Genomic DNA, 15,559 nt, shown 5'->3' with positions numbered 1-15,559 from the left:
GTTGAAACAGGAACAACTCTAATGACTTGCTCTCAAAACACTGCATGCACTGTGACATGACTTGCATAAATTCGTGCCGAGTGACAGATAATGAGGGGCCTCGGTAAAAACAACTGCTACAGAAGTACGAATACCCGGTGGTCTTGAGACAAATCTCCGAGGATTTCGGATTCACCCTTCGCTTTCCATCGTTTGAAGGTGGACTTTCCCTTTGAAGTGTGTCAATATTCAACTCCAACCTGGAACATGTCTCGTTCACTGAGCACGCATGTCCCGGTGGGAAACAAAGACTTCACTAATGCAACCGTTGTCATCATCGGGGCCGGCATATCTGGTATGCTCAAGCCTCTCTCGAGCAATGCGGGTCGCTAATCCCTCCAGGTATATGCATGGCAATTGATTTGATCAAAAGAAACAACTGTCATAATTTTGTGATTTTAGAACGGAGCAGCAGCGTTGGTGGTACCTGGAATGACAACAAGTATCCTGGCAGCTGCTGTGATGGTAACACACTCTAGGCATGGCACCTAATATGGAAAGCTGATTGATCCTAGTCTGGAGCACGCTTTACAGTTATTCTTTTGAGCAGAACCCAAACTGGACTAGAGAGTATCCGGGGCAAGAAGAAATCCATGTGAGTGACACCGAGTTTTTAACTACTTCTATCATCACTCAACACTGACCATATGTCTGTTAGAAATATTTGGTTGGTATCGCAGAGAAGTGGGGACTTTACAAGCACATCCGATTCAACTCAACAGTAGAAGAGGCCCATTGGGATGACGAAGAAGCCAAATGGAGAATCAAGCTCTCTCTATCTGGGCAAAAAGATAGCGAGTTCTCGAGCGCCTATGTTATCAATTCCGATTTCCTTGTCTCCGCTGTCGGACAGCTAAACCTGCCCAGATATCCAAACATACCAGGGCTCGATGATTTCCAAGGAAAAACGATGCATTCCGCTCGATGGGATTGGACCTACGACCTCTCTGGAAAACGAATCGCCATCATCGGAAACGGTGCCACCGCCGCCCAAATTGTACCCGAGATCGCCCAGGTTGCTTCTCATCTGACTGTCTACCAACGAACACCGAACTGGGTCATACCTCGGAATGATGGACCGGTTTCCTCGTTCCAAAAGACCTTGTTCAATTGGCTGCCTCCACTTCTGTGGCGAAAGCGCGCTGCTCAAATGGATTTCCGTGAAAGCTTCTACGAAGCAGTGGCAGATAAAGACTCCGATTTTGCTCAGTGGATTCGAAGCGTGACCGCAAGTGCATTGAACGCCCATCTGCCTAACAACCCGGAGCTTAGGAATACCCTTACTCCCAAATACGCGCCTGGATGCAAGCGAGTTATCATCACCGATGATTACTATCCCGCTCTTGCTCGGGAGAATGTCAATTTGGAAACAAGAGAAATCACAAGCATCACCGAGGCTGGCATTGAAGTCGATGGGGAGGATGAGCAGGAATACGATCTCATTGTACTCGCTACCGGGTTCAAAACGGTGGAGTTTATGCATCCCATCAAGATCTTTGGCTCAAATGGCCGTTCTTTGGAAGATATTTGGAGCAATGGCGCAAGGGCGTATAATGGTGTGACTGTTGAGGACCTGCCAAACTTCGGGATGTTCTATGGGCCTAATACAAATCTCGGTGAGTTCTACCTTCTGTCTCAACCTCGATGCACAGATTCTAACAAGCTACAAGGACACAATTCAATCATCTTGATGATCGAAGCTCAGTCCCGGTATCTCAATGCACTCGTTGGTGAAGTGATCAAAGCTCGCCAGCGAGGCAAAACTCTGGCGCTCAAGCCTGGGCCTGAAGCCTTACAGGCTTTCAATGACAGGATCCAGTCTACCCTACAGACTACCAGCTTTGCGGATCCCAATTGCGCCAGTTGGTATAAGCGAGACGATGGCCTGATTACCAATAACTGGTGCGGGACTGCTGTGGACTACCAGATTGAGCTCTCCAAGGTCCACTGGCCAGACTATATTGCGGCGGGTACTGACGAGAGGCGAATGGTGGCGAAAGCTGATACCAAAATTGGCCGCGTGCATGAAGGATCCATACTAAGTGATAGATCTCTTCTGATGGGAGCTATCGGTGTTTTATCAGCGGCAGGCTATCTTGTCGCTCGGTCCAAGTTGTTCAAGGCGCATTGAGATATTTTGAGATGTTTGGGCTTTCTCTTTGGGTTCAATGTTTTGATACACAGCTGCACATGTGGGATTCAAAGTAGCTGTGTTATCACAGGTTGAAATTGAGAACATAGTGGTCCAGGTTGATTCGTCTCTTGATTATTTGACGATATCTGCTGAATATAATTCACAAAGATTGAACCTTGGAACATCTATGAATAGATCTTTTGCATACCCATGAATCAAACCGCTTTAGGCCCGGGGCCGGCTCGTCGAACATGATACGCTGGAACAATACGGAGTAGTGGATGGTATTCAGAATGATCATATCCAAAAGTCTTGGCCAAGCTCGGTTGGCATAGATATAGAGGAGATTATATACTAAAGTTTTTGCATTGCATATGTTCATGCATCCATGAATATTCACGGATAGGAGCGGTGAACTTTCAGCTCAGTTGATAGCGGTCAAGAGACCCAGAGCACCGCCCGCCAAGGGCAGCAAGCCTCTGATACCATTCAGCACCACCCAACGGTTGAGGAGCTGTTCATCGCTCTTCTCATCTGATTGGCTCGAAGAGGCAGCCTTCAAGTCATCTATGCGGGCAGCCCTGGCTGAAAGCCGATCATTGGTGGGGCTGATAAAGATAATCGTATAGGGAACAATTCCAAGAACCAGTGATGCAGCAGCGGTGTGCATAATCATCGGAGTACGTGAAATAGCGCGCGTACCGCTAGCAGACCATGCCAGGTATGCAAAAGCAGTGGAAGTAACAGCGGCCAGCTTCGGGCCGTAGGCGTGGCCATATTCATATAGTCGCCGCCACACTTTCAAGATTGCGTCAGAAGATACATCATCCTCAGATTTGGCTAGAAGCATTGCCGGCAATGCGACTAAGCTGTAGGCGGAAATCTTTCCTGTAGGAGTCATTAATATGGTGATTTCCATCTTGGCGGGCTCACAAGATGAGGATAAGATAGCTCAGTGTGAGTCGGCATAGACCCGGGTATTGAGAAGACTTACCAGACAGCCAGAAGGCGCCGCCTATGGCAGTGATTTTTGCCAGTCCGTCGGAGGATATCATGGTGGTGAAATTCTGGCTTGAGGAAACATAGCCATTGTTTACAGGGGTCGGGGGATGGGCCCGGCACGGGCCCCGGGGGTCCACCGAGCTTACTAAGTTCGACATGCGCGGGCCCGAAGATAGGCCGGGAGATCACTCGTGCGCCCGACGTTGAGTATACTTGCGCATTTTTATACAATTTAATTTGGAGAAGAGAGCTGTGCAGGACTTATCCATTCTAAAATGTAACAGCTCGAGTGAATTGAGTTAAATTATTTGTTCATGGAAAATTACGGAGTACTGTGAGATACTTACTCCGCTATACGGAGTACACGGCTATCATATCCACTAAGAGGATTCGTTCTTTTCTACTTTCTTTCCCTCCCGCTGATTTTTCCACTCTTCCACGAAGCAAATCCTCGGAGAGCAATATGAACGAATATGGCAATGTACTCGCTTTTGCAAATTATATGGGAGCGCCGAACCGCTCGCTTCCTGAGCTCCAAGAAGTCGAATCATTGAGTCCTCGGGTTCTACGGGTTTTGGGCGGAAATCCGGGGGTTGTAAGTTGATTTCGTCAATACACCGCTGTATGCATAACTAACCCATGCTGCAGATGCATCTGCAAGGGACTAATACGTATATCCTCGGGGACGGTCCGCAACGTCTGTTAATTGACAGCGGACAGGGCTGCATATCCTGGTCCAAATTGATAGCGTCTCTAACGCGACAGCATAGCTTCAATATCTGCAAAGTCCTGTTAACCCATTGGCACTTGGATCACACCGGTGGCGTTCCAGACATCCTTCGAATGAACCCACAATTAAAGGACTCCATTTACAAGAACAATCCGGACAGCAACCAACAGCCAATTCACGATGGACAAGTCTTTAAAGTTGAGGGAGCCACGGTTCGTGCCGTGTTTACGCCTGGTCATTCAAACGACCACATGTGTTTTTTTCTGGAAGAAGAGAATGCCCTGTTCACGGGTGACACGATACTAGGACACGGCACGACCGTCGTGGAGGATTTATGGGAATATATGCACAGCCTGCTAAAAATGGAGAAGATAATGTCTCGTGTTGGATATCCAGGCCATGGGGCCTCTATACCCAATCTGCAGCTGAAGCTTCAGCAAGAGATCCAGCAACGAAAACGCCGCGAACGAAAAGTCCTCGGTTTGCTGGAAACCGTTGGATCAAGAAAAGGGGAGAAAGGTTCGGCGACCGAGACAGAGATCGTTGCAGCTATTTTTGGCGCTAAATTGCCCACAACGGTCTTGGACCACCTGAGGCCACAAATGAGGGAGATTCTTATGAAGATGGCACGGGAGAAGCGAATGGGATTTCGATTGAGAGGTGGAGAGAAGCATTGGTTTGCCTATTCAACCCCTTCTACTTCTACTTTACCTTCTGTATCTACCGAGTCGTTCAATTCTGCACAAATTTAGCCCCCACATCTAAACAAAGGGGCGTCGTCTGCAAAAATGTCACACTAAACTATTTTGATAAGCGCCACATTCTGACGGCATGACGATAGATCCTTTTGGTATAAATCGGTCATAAAACTTGGCGTTTCAGAGAAGTCCAAATTCAACCTGATAGTCATTGAATCTTGGAACGACCGAATGTTGCTCAACTCCACAGATCCTCAGCCCGCCGGGGATGCCCACAATTTGGGCTCTTTTGACATGCGGAGTCCCAGCCAATTCAATATATTTTGTTTCGCCCACGGGCTCCCGGAAAACTTTCGCGCGGTGTTCCGTCAAATCCGGGCTCGAAGCAAGTTCCGCGATCATTCACTTCTAAGGGATTTTATTTCTCACACAACAATTATTCTGCGTGAAGAAATCCGTCAATTGCCAGAAGAGCTACGGAGCCAGCTACCTCCATTCGACAATGCATTAGATTTGGCTGAGTGGCAGGATTGGCAACGGGGACCTTTAGCAGGTGCGCTGGGAGGGATATTACGATGTTTGTTGCATCTCACAACTTTTATTGGGTAAGATTTCCTTTGCATACACTCGCGGTGACTCTCTGACCAGAGCAGATACTATGAGCAAAAGCCAGAAACTTTTACTTCCTCCAAATCCACAATATGCGTCTCTGCCCTCGGCGTGAGTCTGCTAGCCGGAGCGGCGGTCGCTGTCTCGCCGACTCTAGCGGATCTTCCCAAGGTTGGTGCCGAGGCAATCCGGGTTGCTCTACGTATGGGGGTATTGGCTGGGCAAAGGTCTCGGTGTATTGAATCTCAGGACCTATCGAATGCGCCTGAAAGCTGGGCTGCCGCGGTCAAAGAGCTCGATGAAGATTCCGTCCGAAAAGAACTTGAGAGTTTTAATATATCGACGGTGAGATAGCAGTCACAGATTCATCGAGGTGGTAACTAATCGAGGCCAGCATAATCCGCTTCCTAGCCACGTTTTTGTCAGCGCGGTCAGCGACGACACCATCACCATCAGTGGTCCTCCTTCAAAATTGAAGAAGCTCTTCAGGGTTTCTGAACGTCTTCGATCAACACGCTACGTTTACTTGCCCATTTACGGAGGCCTCAGCCATGCACCACATATCTTCAACTCCAGTCATGTTGCCTCCATCATGAAAACTGCAAATGGAGCGGTGATGGAACGAGTGATGGTCAGCTCCCCTTTGATCTCAAACGCAAACAGTCTCCCGATTCAAGCAACAACTCCTCGTGGTCTATTTTCAGCAGTTGTCCATGAGCTTCTCACGTGTCCCACTCGGACAAAAATGGCAAGAGAAGGGGCCCTCAATGTGATCAAAACCGCTGGGGGAAGGTGCTCTGTGTTTGCCCCCGGGTCATGTAGTTTGGCTACAGAGATTGTTTCCCATGGAAGCAGAAGAGGTTCTGAATGCGACTTCCAGATTCTCGATTTGATGGGCTGGATTGACCAGGATTCGACTGATCCTGCCCCCCTCAGACACGAAGACTCCAAAATCGCCATTGTGGGAATGTCATGTCGAATGCCCGGTGGTGCAAACGACTTGAATTTGTTTTGGGACTTGCTGAAAGAAGGGCGTGATGTACACCAAAAGGTACCGGCCGACAGATTTGATGTGGATAGTCATACCGACCCGTCTGGGAAGACCCGAAACACCAGCCTCACGCCATTCGGCTGTTTTATTGACCAGCCCGGGCTCTTCGATGCCGGATTTTTCGATATGTCACCCAGAGAAGCAGCCCAAACTGATCCAATGCATCGCCTTGCGCTGGTGACGGCATACGAAGCCCTTGAGCAGTCCGGATTTGTGCCAGATCGCACAGAATCTACCGATAGGACAGGTATCTCGACATTCTACGGCCAATCGAGCGATGATTATCGTGAAGTCAACGCCGGTCAGACAGTTGACACCTACTTTATTCCTGGAGGCTGTCGGGCGTTTGCGCCAGGACGTATAAACTACTTTTTCAAATTCAGTGGACCAAGTTTCAACTGCGATACTGCCTGTTCTTCCAGTTTAGCGACGATCCAGATTGCTTGCACATCCCTGCTACATGGAGACAGCAATATGGTAGTTGCGGGAGGTCTCAATATTCTCACTAACAGTGATGGCTTTGCGGGACTGAGCCGAGGCCATTTTCTCTCGAAGACAGGGGGCTGCAAAACATTCGATGCTACCGCGGACGGATATTGCCGAGCAGATGGAATTGGATCTATCGTTTTGAAGCGATTGGATGATGCAGAAAGAGACAACGACAATATTCTGGGTGTCATCATGAGTTCTGCGACCAATCATTCTGCCGATGCCATTTCCATAACCCACCCACATGCTCCGACACAGGCCGATCTATATCGCCGAGTCATGAGAAATGCTGGCATTGATCCCCTTGATGTGGACTTGGTTGAAATGCATGGTACTGGTACACAGGCAGGTGACGCAACTGAGATCGAGTCGGTGACCTCGGTCTTTAGTCCTGCGGCTCCAAACCGCACAAGGACACAACCGTTGCACATTGGGTCAGTTAAAGCCAATGTAGGACACGGAGAGGCCGCTGCTGGTATCATGGCCCTAATAAAAGTTCTGCTGAGCCTGCAGAAAGGTATGATCCCAAGACATGTGGGAATCAAGACTGTACTGAACCCTGCATTCCCGGATCTGGGTCGTCTCAACGTCCGAATACCCCAGGAACAAGTCTCATGGCCTCGAAGCTCGACAAGAAAGCGCTATGTAGTTGTCAACAATTTTAGTGCTGCTGGCGGTAACACCACTCTCTTGCTTGAAGAGCCCCCAGCGCGCCATGAACCCGAGAAGGACATTCGAACGGCATTCACAGTGACGATTTCCGCCAAAAGCAAGATCTCACTGAAGAAAAACTTGGAAGCGCTCTTAGTATTTATCAAGGGCATGTCGACAGACGATCTTCCGCATCTTTCATATACCACAACAGCTCGCCGTATGCATCACAACCATCGCATTGCTGTGCATGGGAATTCAACAGATACAATCGCTCGGCAACTTGAGAAGCACTTGGTCACAGCGGAATCACACCGACCCATCAGCAGTACGATACCTTCCACTGCCTTCGTGTTTTCCGGCCAAGGGAGCTTCTACATGGGCATTGGACACCAACTCTATGGGTCCCATTCGACATTCCGAAGACAGCTAAATCAGCTTAACGATATTTGTTTGAGTCATGGGTTCCCATCTTTCCTTGAGGCCATACAGCTGCCTGTTGAGCGACAGTCCGCTCCCGAGCCGATGCCTATCGTTGTGCATTTGGCAATCGTCTGTACAAGTATCGCATTGTGCGAATTTTGGGAAAGTCTCGGAGTAAAGCCATGTGTCACTATTGGAGCAAGCCTTGGAGAGTTTGCCGCTCTCTACGCCGCGGGTGTCCTCTCTGCAAGCGACGCCATTTACCTGGTTGGACACCGAGCACTTTTGATGCAAGAAATGTGTACGCCAAATACCCATGCTATGCTGGCAGTGCGTGCGACAGTGGGGCAAATCCAAGACGCACTGATTGGACAGTCTTATGAAGTTGCTTGTATCAACGGCCCAAACGATATCACTTTGACCAGCTCGCTTGAGGGGATCAGTAGCGCGAGGTTCAAGATCGAGGCTCTTGGATACCGATGCACACAACTCACTGTCCCATATGCATTCCACTCTGCTCAAATGGGTCCTATCCTCGACCGATATGAGGAACTATGCAGTGGAGTGACTTTCAAAGAGCCTCAAATTCCAGTGATCTCTCCACTCTTGGGCGACTGCGTCTTTGACGCTCATACCATCAATGCAACTTACATGCGTAATGCAACGCGTTGCCCCGTTAAGTTTACGGAAGCACTGAAGACTGCCGTTGAGATGGAACTGGTGGATGCAAAGACTGTCTGGGTAGAAGTGGGACCCCATTCCTCATATGGTCCCTTTGTTCGCAATGCGATGCCCTGGGATACAATGATGGTGTCAAGCCTCAGGCGCGACGAAGAAAATTGGCACACATTTTCCCGAAGCATGGCAGACTTGCACAATCTTGGATTCAATATCAACTGGCAGACATGGCATGCGCCGTTCGAGTCTCAACTGCGGTTATTGGATCTTCCAGCATATCAGTGGAACGCCAAGAACTACTGGATTCAATACAACGGAGACTGGATGCTGACCAAAGACGCAAAACCATTGGGAGAGCGCCCCCAGGAAGCTGCATCCACATTACAGACTGCCTTCATCCACAAGGTTATCAAGGAAACGATTGACAAGGATGGTGGTGAAGTCATCGTTCAATCTGATATATTGCGAGCAGATTTCCGAGATGGAATGGGTGGCCATGAAATGAATGGATGTGCAGTGGTAACATCAGTAAGTTAAAGTCTGTTCTTGGATTTCACGTTCTATTGAAACTAACCACAGTCCGTCTCGCAGTCTATTCATGCAGACATTGCATTCACCTTGTCCAAGTACCTTCACATCCGAATCAAACCCCAGTCTGCCACCCCTGCCACCAATTTGAAGAACATGCAAGTGAAGCAGGGTCTTATCACACGAGAGGACCGCTCTCGGCCCCAGTGGATCCAAGTACGTGCCGTGGCAGATTGTGCCACCGACTCTGTCCAGCTTTTCTGGTACACTGTAGATGACCAAGGAGAGAGGGCCTCAGACTATTTTGCAACACTCACAGCTGAATGGGGTGATTCCGAGACTTGGATCGACGAATGGTCGTCCACCTCACATTTGGTCGCCAGTCGAATCGAGGTTTTGCAAAGTCTAGCCACACAAGGAACAGCCAGCCGCCTTAATCGAGATATGGTATATATGCTCTTTGGAAGTCTTGTGGATTACTCAGACAAATATCGAGGTATGAAAACCGTCATCCTGAACGGCCTGGAAGCAGCTGCAGAAGTGATACTTGCCCCGGACGAGTCATCGGGCAAGTGGACAGTGGCGCCATACCATATAGAGAGCATCGTTCATCTTGCGGGATTCATTTTAAATTGCGGAAACGCAGTTGATCATCGCAAGAATTTCTTTGTCACACCCGGGTGGAAATCCATGCGTTTCGCGCGCCCGTTGGTTTCCGGTCGTCCGTATATGTGTTATGTGAAGATGACGCCCGTACCCAAACAGTCGGGATTCTATGCAGGAGATGTCTTTATTCTGCAAGATGATGAGATTGTTGGATTGGTTGGGGGTGTCACATTCCGCACATTCCCGCGCTCTCTTCTGGGTCAATTTTTCAGTTCGCCTGATAAGAACAGTGCTGCCGAGCCTGCTCATGTTACCAGACAGCCTCCTGCATATACCCCGGAAGCCCATGAGGTCTCAACGCCGTCCAGCGGAGCAAGCTCATCGGAAAGCATAAGTCGGGCTGCCAGTCCAGCCAAAGATGCGAGCCCAATGGTTTGCAAAGATGAGCAAATATCCACCAGACCACCCGTGGGAGAGAATCCCATCATTGGGCAAGCCATGTATTTGATTAGCAAAGAAACTGAGATCGATCTTGAGGAACTCTTGGACGAAACCGAGTTCTCATGTATTGGCATCGACTCGTTGATGTCTCTCGTGTTGGTGCAAAGATTTGCGACGGAGCTGCAGTTGGAATTGCGCAGCTCGTTGTTCTTTGACTGTCCCACCATTGGGGATTTCAAAGCGTGGTTAAAGGATTACTGTTGATCTGACGGAATGATTCTCTCTCACACATCAGGGGGATTGAAGAAACCATATCATATAGAGAATCTTGCAAAGATTTCCCAACGTGGTTTCAAAAGGGAACTCCCCAGTGTTTATGATATCATGGGGTCGATATAGACTGTATCCGAACGGAGTATCTTGACAATTGATTGCTTCAAAATGGGGTATATCAATAAAAAATGGGTCAAGTAGGTTCTTCGTAGCTTCATGTCGCACAGGCATCCACAGACCTGAGCGAATGGATGAGAACGGCGGCGCTGTGGGCCTGGGTCATCATTTCAACATAGGCCTCTGTTGCTTGGACTTCCCTCTCATGAGTGGGTCTGATTCTCTCACTTTTCCCGCAAGCGTTTCGAAGTCAGATTCAAGATTTCCACCACTCACGAGGTTGTTTTTCCATAGTGACCACTGGAGCCCATCCAGACCGTGCAGTAGAGCAGTGCAGAGTATAGGCTGAGTTTGTTGAAACATATCATCTCGATCCATGCAAACTTGTCGCCAGGCATCACTCAAAGCTGAAGTGTACTCCAGTGCTGAGGAGAACTGGCTGATCTTCTTTTCTTTCATGAGACTCCAACCCTCTAAAGACAGCTCGAAGGGCGACAGCTGATATGTTTTTCGAAGCTTGTCCCAAAATTCATATGGACATCTCGATTGCCAAAGAAGTGCGCGATTAGATTCAGTCACGTTTATCCCAAGGAGATGCCTGGCGATCGCTTCCACGCGGAGAAAATCATCCCGCAAGGGGGAGCCTGGGGGCTGGCTAATCAGCTTGCCCTCTATAACCTCCATCACTCCGTTGGCAATGAACACATCTTTCATTTCGCTAGCCCAGCGGCGATAGTCGTATCGCCCCGCCAAAGGGCCTCCAGCACATTTGGCGGACCTAGGTTCGGAGTCATTGCCATAGGTGTCCCGCCACTCCTCGAGAAATCGGATAGTGTCGAGTAAGCGTTTGTCTTCTTCTATTTTTTCGGTATCCTGGTCTTTCGGTCGATTTAATGACGGCTCTGCGGAGGAATCACTGGGCGATCTGAGCTGCGGTTCGGTGGGGTCTCCACAATGTCTTTTGGAAGCTGTTCTTGCCGATTCTTCGACGGGATCGTACGGTCGCTTAGCTGTGGTCAGTGCTGGAGCCATATTGATCTCTGTAGCTCGGAACTTGTCGAGCTAGGCCTCTCGAGACTGTCGTAAACACCGCATCGTCGGAGCGTCAGCACAGATCGGGGCAGAATGAAAGGCGGTCAGGGGATCGGCATGTCAACCATGGAAATGCGCTGAGGAATGTATGCACTTTAACTTGACATTCTTGGAACCCCCCAGCCTTCATTTGCAATTTATTGATGGCATATATGAAACCTGAAGGTATCCCCTGAAAATGTGTTCCATTTTGAACTCTTCACAAGCTGCTGAGCCCCAGATCACTTGGACTCCGACAACATCAACTTTATCTGGCTAGTTCAACTATACACGATATATTTGTTTGCCATAACTGCGGTCACCCTCGACTCGCCTTGATGCCTTATCGCGCTCCGCTGAGAATCAAAACCATGGGCGCTCCCACAGTGTTGGAGAAGCGTCCCCTCTCCCCCAGCCCCGGACACCCTTGGGAGAGGACCCAGCAAGCTCTCCCGCAAAGAGGCGCCGGGTAAATATGGCTGATAAGCAGTTCGCCGAAGCGACTGAATATCCCACATCTCCAGCCATCCCAGACCCTAATGCCCGAAAGCTGGCTGAGACCGTCGCCTTCGTGGAGCGAGCCTTCAGTTCATGGCAGGCGTTTGGAGATGATAGGTCGCTTATAGAATGCAACTGCGCGCCTTTACGTGGCCGCTCCGACTACCGCATCTGGAGTCGCAGAATCAAAGTCGTGCTAAGGCGCAACTTCGTTCTCGACATTGTGGAGGGCAAAGTCGGACAGCTTCCTCACTCGCATCCTCTGGATAGTGATCTCGAGAAGCTGAACGCCACCGCTGCCCTGATCATCACTAGAAACTTGTCTCCAATTACCAAGCCCATTGTGCGCACTCTTACAGACCCCCGGGAGATGTGGGAGAAGCTTGAGAGACACTGCAAGCCATCTGACTGGACCTTGGCGCAAACGGGCTGGCTTAATCTGCAGAGGGTTAAGTACAGTCGATGCTCCAACGTGAGAGAGTATGTGGATCGAGTAGACGACGCATGGCGGTCTATCTGTCTTGATAAAGATGATGCTCTCGAGAAGCATGAGCTGGCACGCTGTGCTAGTCTTGTCTTTTCCTTGGATACGCCTAAGTGGGAGAGTTGGAAGATGAGCGTGCTTTCGGGCCGTCAAACCAACATACCCAGCTGGGCGAGTCTGGTGGATAAGTTGTTGGCAGCAGAGTGATTATACCAAGCGGACTTCCTTCATGTTATTTGGCGTTTTATGTGTTACCCTTGTATTAGCCCTGCGATCTACTTTCACTGGCGGCAACGTGCTGTGCTATTATATTTCGCTGGCCGAAAAGCCAGTCCTATTCCTACAGTTTGATTGGAACTTTTTGCTTTTTAGTTTATTGAAATAATAACCACATACAAACTTGGAACTCTGTCCATTCTACAATAGGAGCCAACCCTTGGAAACTCACAGGTATCAAGAGGACCCTTATTCACAGTGGACCAGTTAACGGTCGCCTGATAACGTAATTAAGTTGGCAGATATTTGAAACTTCCACTGTCCCAGGTAGAACCTCGGAAATCCATTATCCATCCTCCTCTACGTGCCTTCGGTGTCTCTGCTAATGCACGCCAAGCCCGGCCTACCTCGGGCCTACCTTAGACTATACCATTCTAAACCACCGGTAGATCTGACCTGCATAGACCACTGACTTTAGGATTTATTGACTTAAACTCACTGAAAGCTTGCTTTTCATTAAGTTCTTCGTGAAACTCAATGCCCCTCGGCAAAGTGATGGTATCTAAAATGATGATCAACGCCTTTGAGTCTCTAAACAGAAACGGTTGACGATCTTTTCGACACTAGTACAACAAAACGGCACGGGGCAAAACAGAAACCCGGGCAGGGTGGAAAATCTTATCTGATCGCTGATCAGCATAAGACAAGCTTTTCGGTGGGCCGGGCGTCTGACGGGTGGCGATGTCTTTACACGGCTCGGGCATTTGGCACGCGAATGACATGATCTATTTCCGAGTACGCTAAGTAGACAAATGGATATTCTTGGGAATCTTTCATTTGCACTGTTTGCTAGGCCAATACTTCTGAGATCTAATTCAAATATAACAAAAATGAATCCGAAACGCCGTAATCAATGTGAGGTCCCCTTAATCAAGCTCACTCACGGACGCGCCAAGAGCGGGAACAACCTCGATGATCGACTCCATTCCTGGACTCGAGTTCCAGATTCCGCTGATCATCAGCCCAACACTAGCCAAAAGCTCAGTCCACTGACGCTTCGATCTCTCCACTCCCGCACCAATGCTCATCATTTGGATATCCATTGCAGACTGCATTCGTCCCGCATTGGTGTCAGGGAGAACAAAGTCCACAATGATGATGCGCGAGTACGTGGGGTCCATAGCTGCAGCTGTGTTCAAGAGAATCTTCTGGCAAATGTGGTCTGGCCAGTCGTGGAAAATAGCCCGGAAGTAATATGCGCGTGCATCTATTGAAACACCGTTAGCGTTATCCAGCCAGCCGTTGTATTATTATACTGTGGCCACGTAGGGGATTTGGGAACAAGCTCACTTTTCACGGGCTGTGGGTCCAGAAAACTGTATCCCATTGTCTCAATTCCAGTTCGGTCAACTGTTGAAACAATCTTAGGCAGATCCTGTAGGATAAGTCGGCCCGGCTTCGGTCTGTACTCGGAGACAAACTTCCCGAGATCATGACCTTGGTTCCCGCCAATGTCAACCAGGAATACAGCTTCCGGGTGGGCACTTGCCCCGTCTGTTAGTCTGTCCAGGGGGTAGACGTCAAACCAATTGGGTTTTCCTTCTCGTCGACTGGACATGTATGAGTTGAAGAGAGCTTGGTGGCGTTTATTCTTGGCAAGCCACTCAAACTGGCTCTGTCCAACGGCCCATTGCATGGGAGATGAGGCATATTCTTCGGGGTTGCTATAGCTGTGCTCTCGGAGGTACTCTGGGAGCTTGCTGAGAGTGTGGGAACGGTGAGGTCGTAACTGGAGGTGTCAGTTCTATTTTCGGGAATGAAGCGGAGTTGAGTCTAGAACTCACATGCAAGGGACTCCATCTTGGCCTATGGGCTGCGTCATTGTGATAGTCTTCTCATTGGGTCGGTAGACTTCTGGCTCGATGTTTGTGCATAGACCGAGGGCGCTCATCACTCTCATCAGGCGAACTTTGGACTTGTATCAGAAGGCTGCTGTTTTGATTTTGATGTTCACTTACCGATCAATGCTCTGTCTGCTCCAGTACAGAGAGCTATATCCGTCGCAGTAAGGCCATTCTTCTGGCCGTCTCTGATCAAGAGTGGGAAGATCCCCATATCTACAACGGTGCGCAGAGCAGCATTTTCTGGGGGCTAGAACAAGAGTCAATATGAGGAACTTTGGGGAAATGGCAGGCGCCAAATAACTCACCTGGTAGATCAAACGGAGAACGGTCTCGGTGGGGGTCTCGATGGCCAATTTCAACTCATCGGCGAGTTGAAGAAGCCGAGCATGTTGGTGGCCAGGAGAGACAGCCTCACCAGAGATCTCCTGTCTAATTTGGTCGGTCAACGACAGAATGATTGAGTCGGTCATCATGAGATGTGTGCGAGTCGAGATATGTTGGCTAGGAAGATAGACAAAGCAAAAGGAAGTGGCCAGCCTCTACTTATACCTGAACGTAGTGGCCCGTCCCTGCTTGGATGTGGTCACATCCGGAACAGGTGTGGATAGAGCTCGAATCGTTTAATTGACTCCATGGAGTTATATCGTAACACTCCGGTCCCGCCGTGTGGGGGAACCTTGGGAAGAGGCGCGAAGTGCGCCATATGCGAGAGCCAATAGATGAAGCAAATCCACTTATCAAACAATGCTATGGCTATGTTCACGGTCACATATGTACGGAGTATGTACACCGTACTCATGCATGTGAAGCAAGAGGACCCACGTCGATCTTTCCACTTTCTGATTGAGGGCGGGAAAAAGCAAGCAGCAAGCAGCTAGCAAATGGTGACCGAACTTTGTTGTTTGCTCCACTGGCTC

General features: G+C 49.3%; 7 protein-coding genes across 7 annotated transcripts; 4 read left to right on the top strand and 3 right to left on the bottom strand.

Moving 5' to 3' along the window:
* Window positions 1–246: 246 nt before the first annotated feature.
* N7506_002029 (flavin-containing monooxygenase) lies at window positions 247–2,170 on the top strand (the record flags this gene model as incomplete). The annotated part of the gene is made up of 4 exons (XM_056951325.1): window positions 247–334; window positions 382–504; window positions 555–634; window positions 698–2,170. 4 exons carry the CDS (start codon window positions 247–249, stop codon window positions 2,168–2,170), a joined length of 1,764 nt encoding a protein of 587 aa, XP_056817240.1.
* A 427-nt stretch (window positions 2,171–2,597) lies between these two features.
* On the bottom strand, window positions 2,598–3,228 carry encC (anthrone oxygenase encC; the record flags this gene model as incomplete). Its single annotated transcript, XM_056951324.1, has 2 exons — window positions 2,598–3,061; window positions 3,168–3,228. 2 exons carry the CDS (start codon window positions 3,226–3,228, stop codon window positions 2,598–2,600), a joined length of 525 nt encoding a protein of 174 aa, XP_056817239.1.
* A 392-nt stretch (window positions 3,229–3,620) lies between these two features.
* encB (metallo-beta-lactamase type thioesterase encB) lies at window positions 3,621–4,657 on the top strand (the record flags this gene model as incomplete). The annotated part of the gene is made up of 2 exons (XM_056951323.1): window positions 3,621–3,770; window positions 3,824–4,657. Coding segments are annotated over 2 exons (984 nt in total), but the record flags the coding sequence as incomplete, so codon positions are not given.
* Window positions 4,658–5,178: 521 nt separating this feature from the next.
* On the top strand, window positions 5,179–10,343 carry encA (non-reducing polyketide synthase encA; the record flags this gene model as incomplete). The annotated part of the gene is made up of 4 exons (XM_056951322.1): window positions 5,179–5,208; window positions 5,252–5,557; window positions 5,607–9,032; window positions 9,084–10,343. The coding sequence occupies 4 exons, from the start codon at window positions 5,179–5,181 to the stop codon at window positions 10,341–10,343; spliced, it is 5,022 nt and encodes a 1,673-aa protein (XP_056817237.1).
* A 291-nt stretch (window positions 10,344–10,634) lies between these two features.
* Window positions 10,635–11,501, bottom strand: N7506_002025 (uncharacterized protein; the record flags this gene model as incomplete). Its single annotated transcript, XM_056951321.1, has 1 exon — window positions 10,635–11,501. One exon carries the CDS (start codon window positions 11,499–11,501, stop codon window positions 10,635–10,637), a length of 867 nt encoding a protein of 288 aa, XP_056817236.1.
* A 514-nt stretch (window positions 11,502–12,015) lies between these two features.
* N7506_002024 (uncharacterized protein) lies at window positions 12,016–12,729 on the top strand (the record flags this gene model as incomplete). The annotated part of the gene is made up of 1 exon (XM_056951320.1): window positions 12,016–12,729. The coding sequence occupies one exon, from the start codon at window positions 12,016–12,018 to the stop codon at window positions 12,727–12,729; it is 714 nt and encodes a 237-aa protein (XP_056817235.1).
* A 935-nt stretch (window positions 12,730–13,664) lies between these two features.
* N7506_002023 (uncharacterized protein) lies at window positions 13,665–15,112 on the bottom strand (the record flags this gene model as incomplete). The annotated part of the gene is made up of 5 exons (XM_056951319.1): window positions 13,665–14,005; window positions 14,089–14,498; window positions 14,583–14,706; window positions 14,757–14,889; window positions 14,948–15,112. The coding sequence occupies 5 exons, from the start codon at window positions 15,110–15,112 to the stop codon at window positions 13,665–13,667; spliced, it is 1,173 nt and encodes a 390-aa protein (XP_056817234.1).
* Between the last annotated feature and the right edge of the window lie 447 nt (window positions 15,113–15,559).

Source organism: Penicillium brevicompactum (genome assembly GCF_028827555.1).
Source record: "Penicillium brevicompactum strain IBT 35665 chromosome Unknown utg000001l_segment0_segment0, whole genome shotgun sequence".
In the NCBI taxonomy this organism is placed as follows: domain Eukaryota; kingdom Fungi; phylum Ascomycota; class Eurotiomycetes; order Eurotiales; family Aspergillaceae; genus Penicillium; species Penicillium brevicompactum.
The sequence above is the reverse complement of the archived record's forward strand: the minus strand, read 5'-3'. Positions and strand labels throughout refer to the sequence as shown.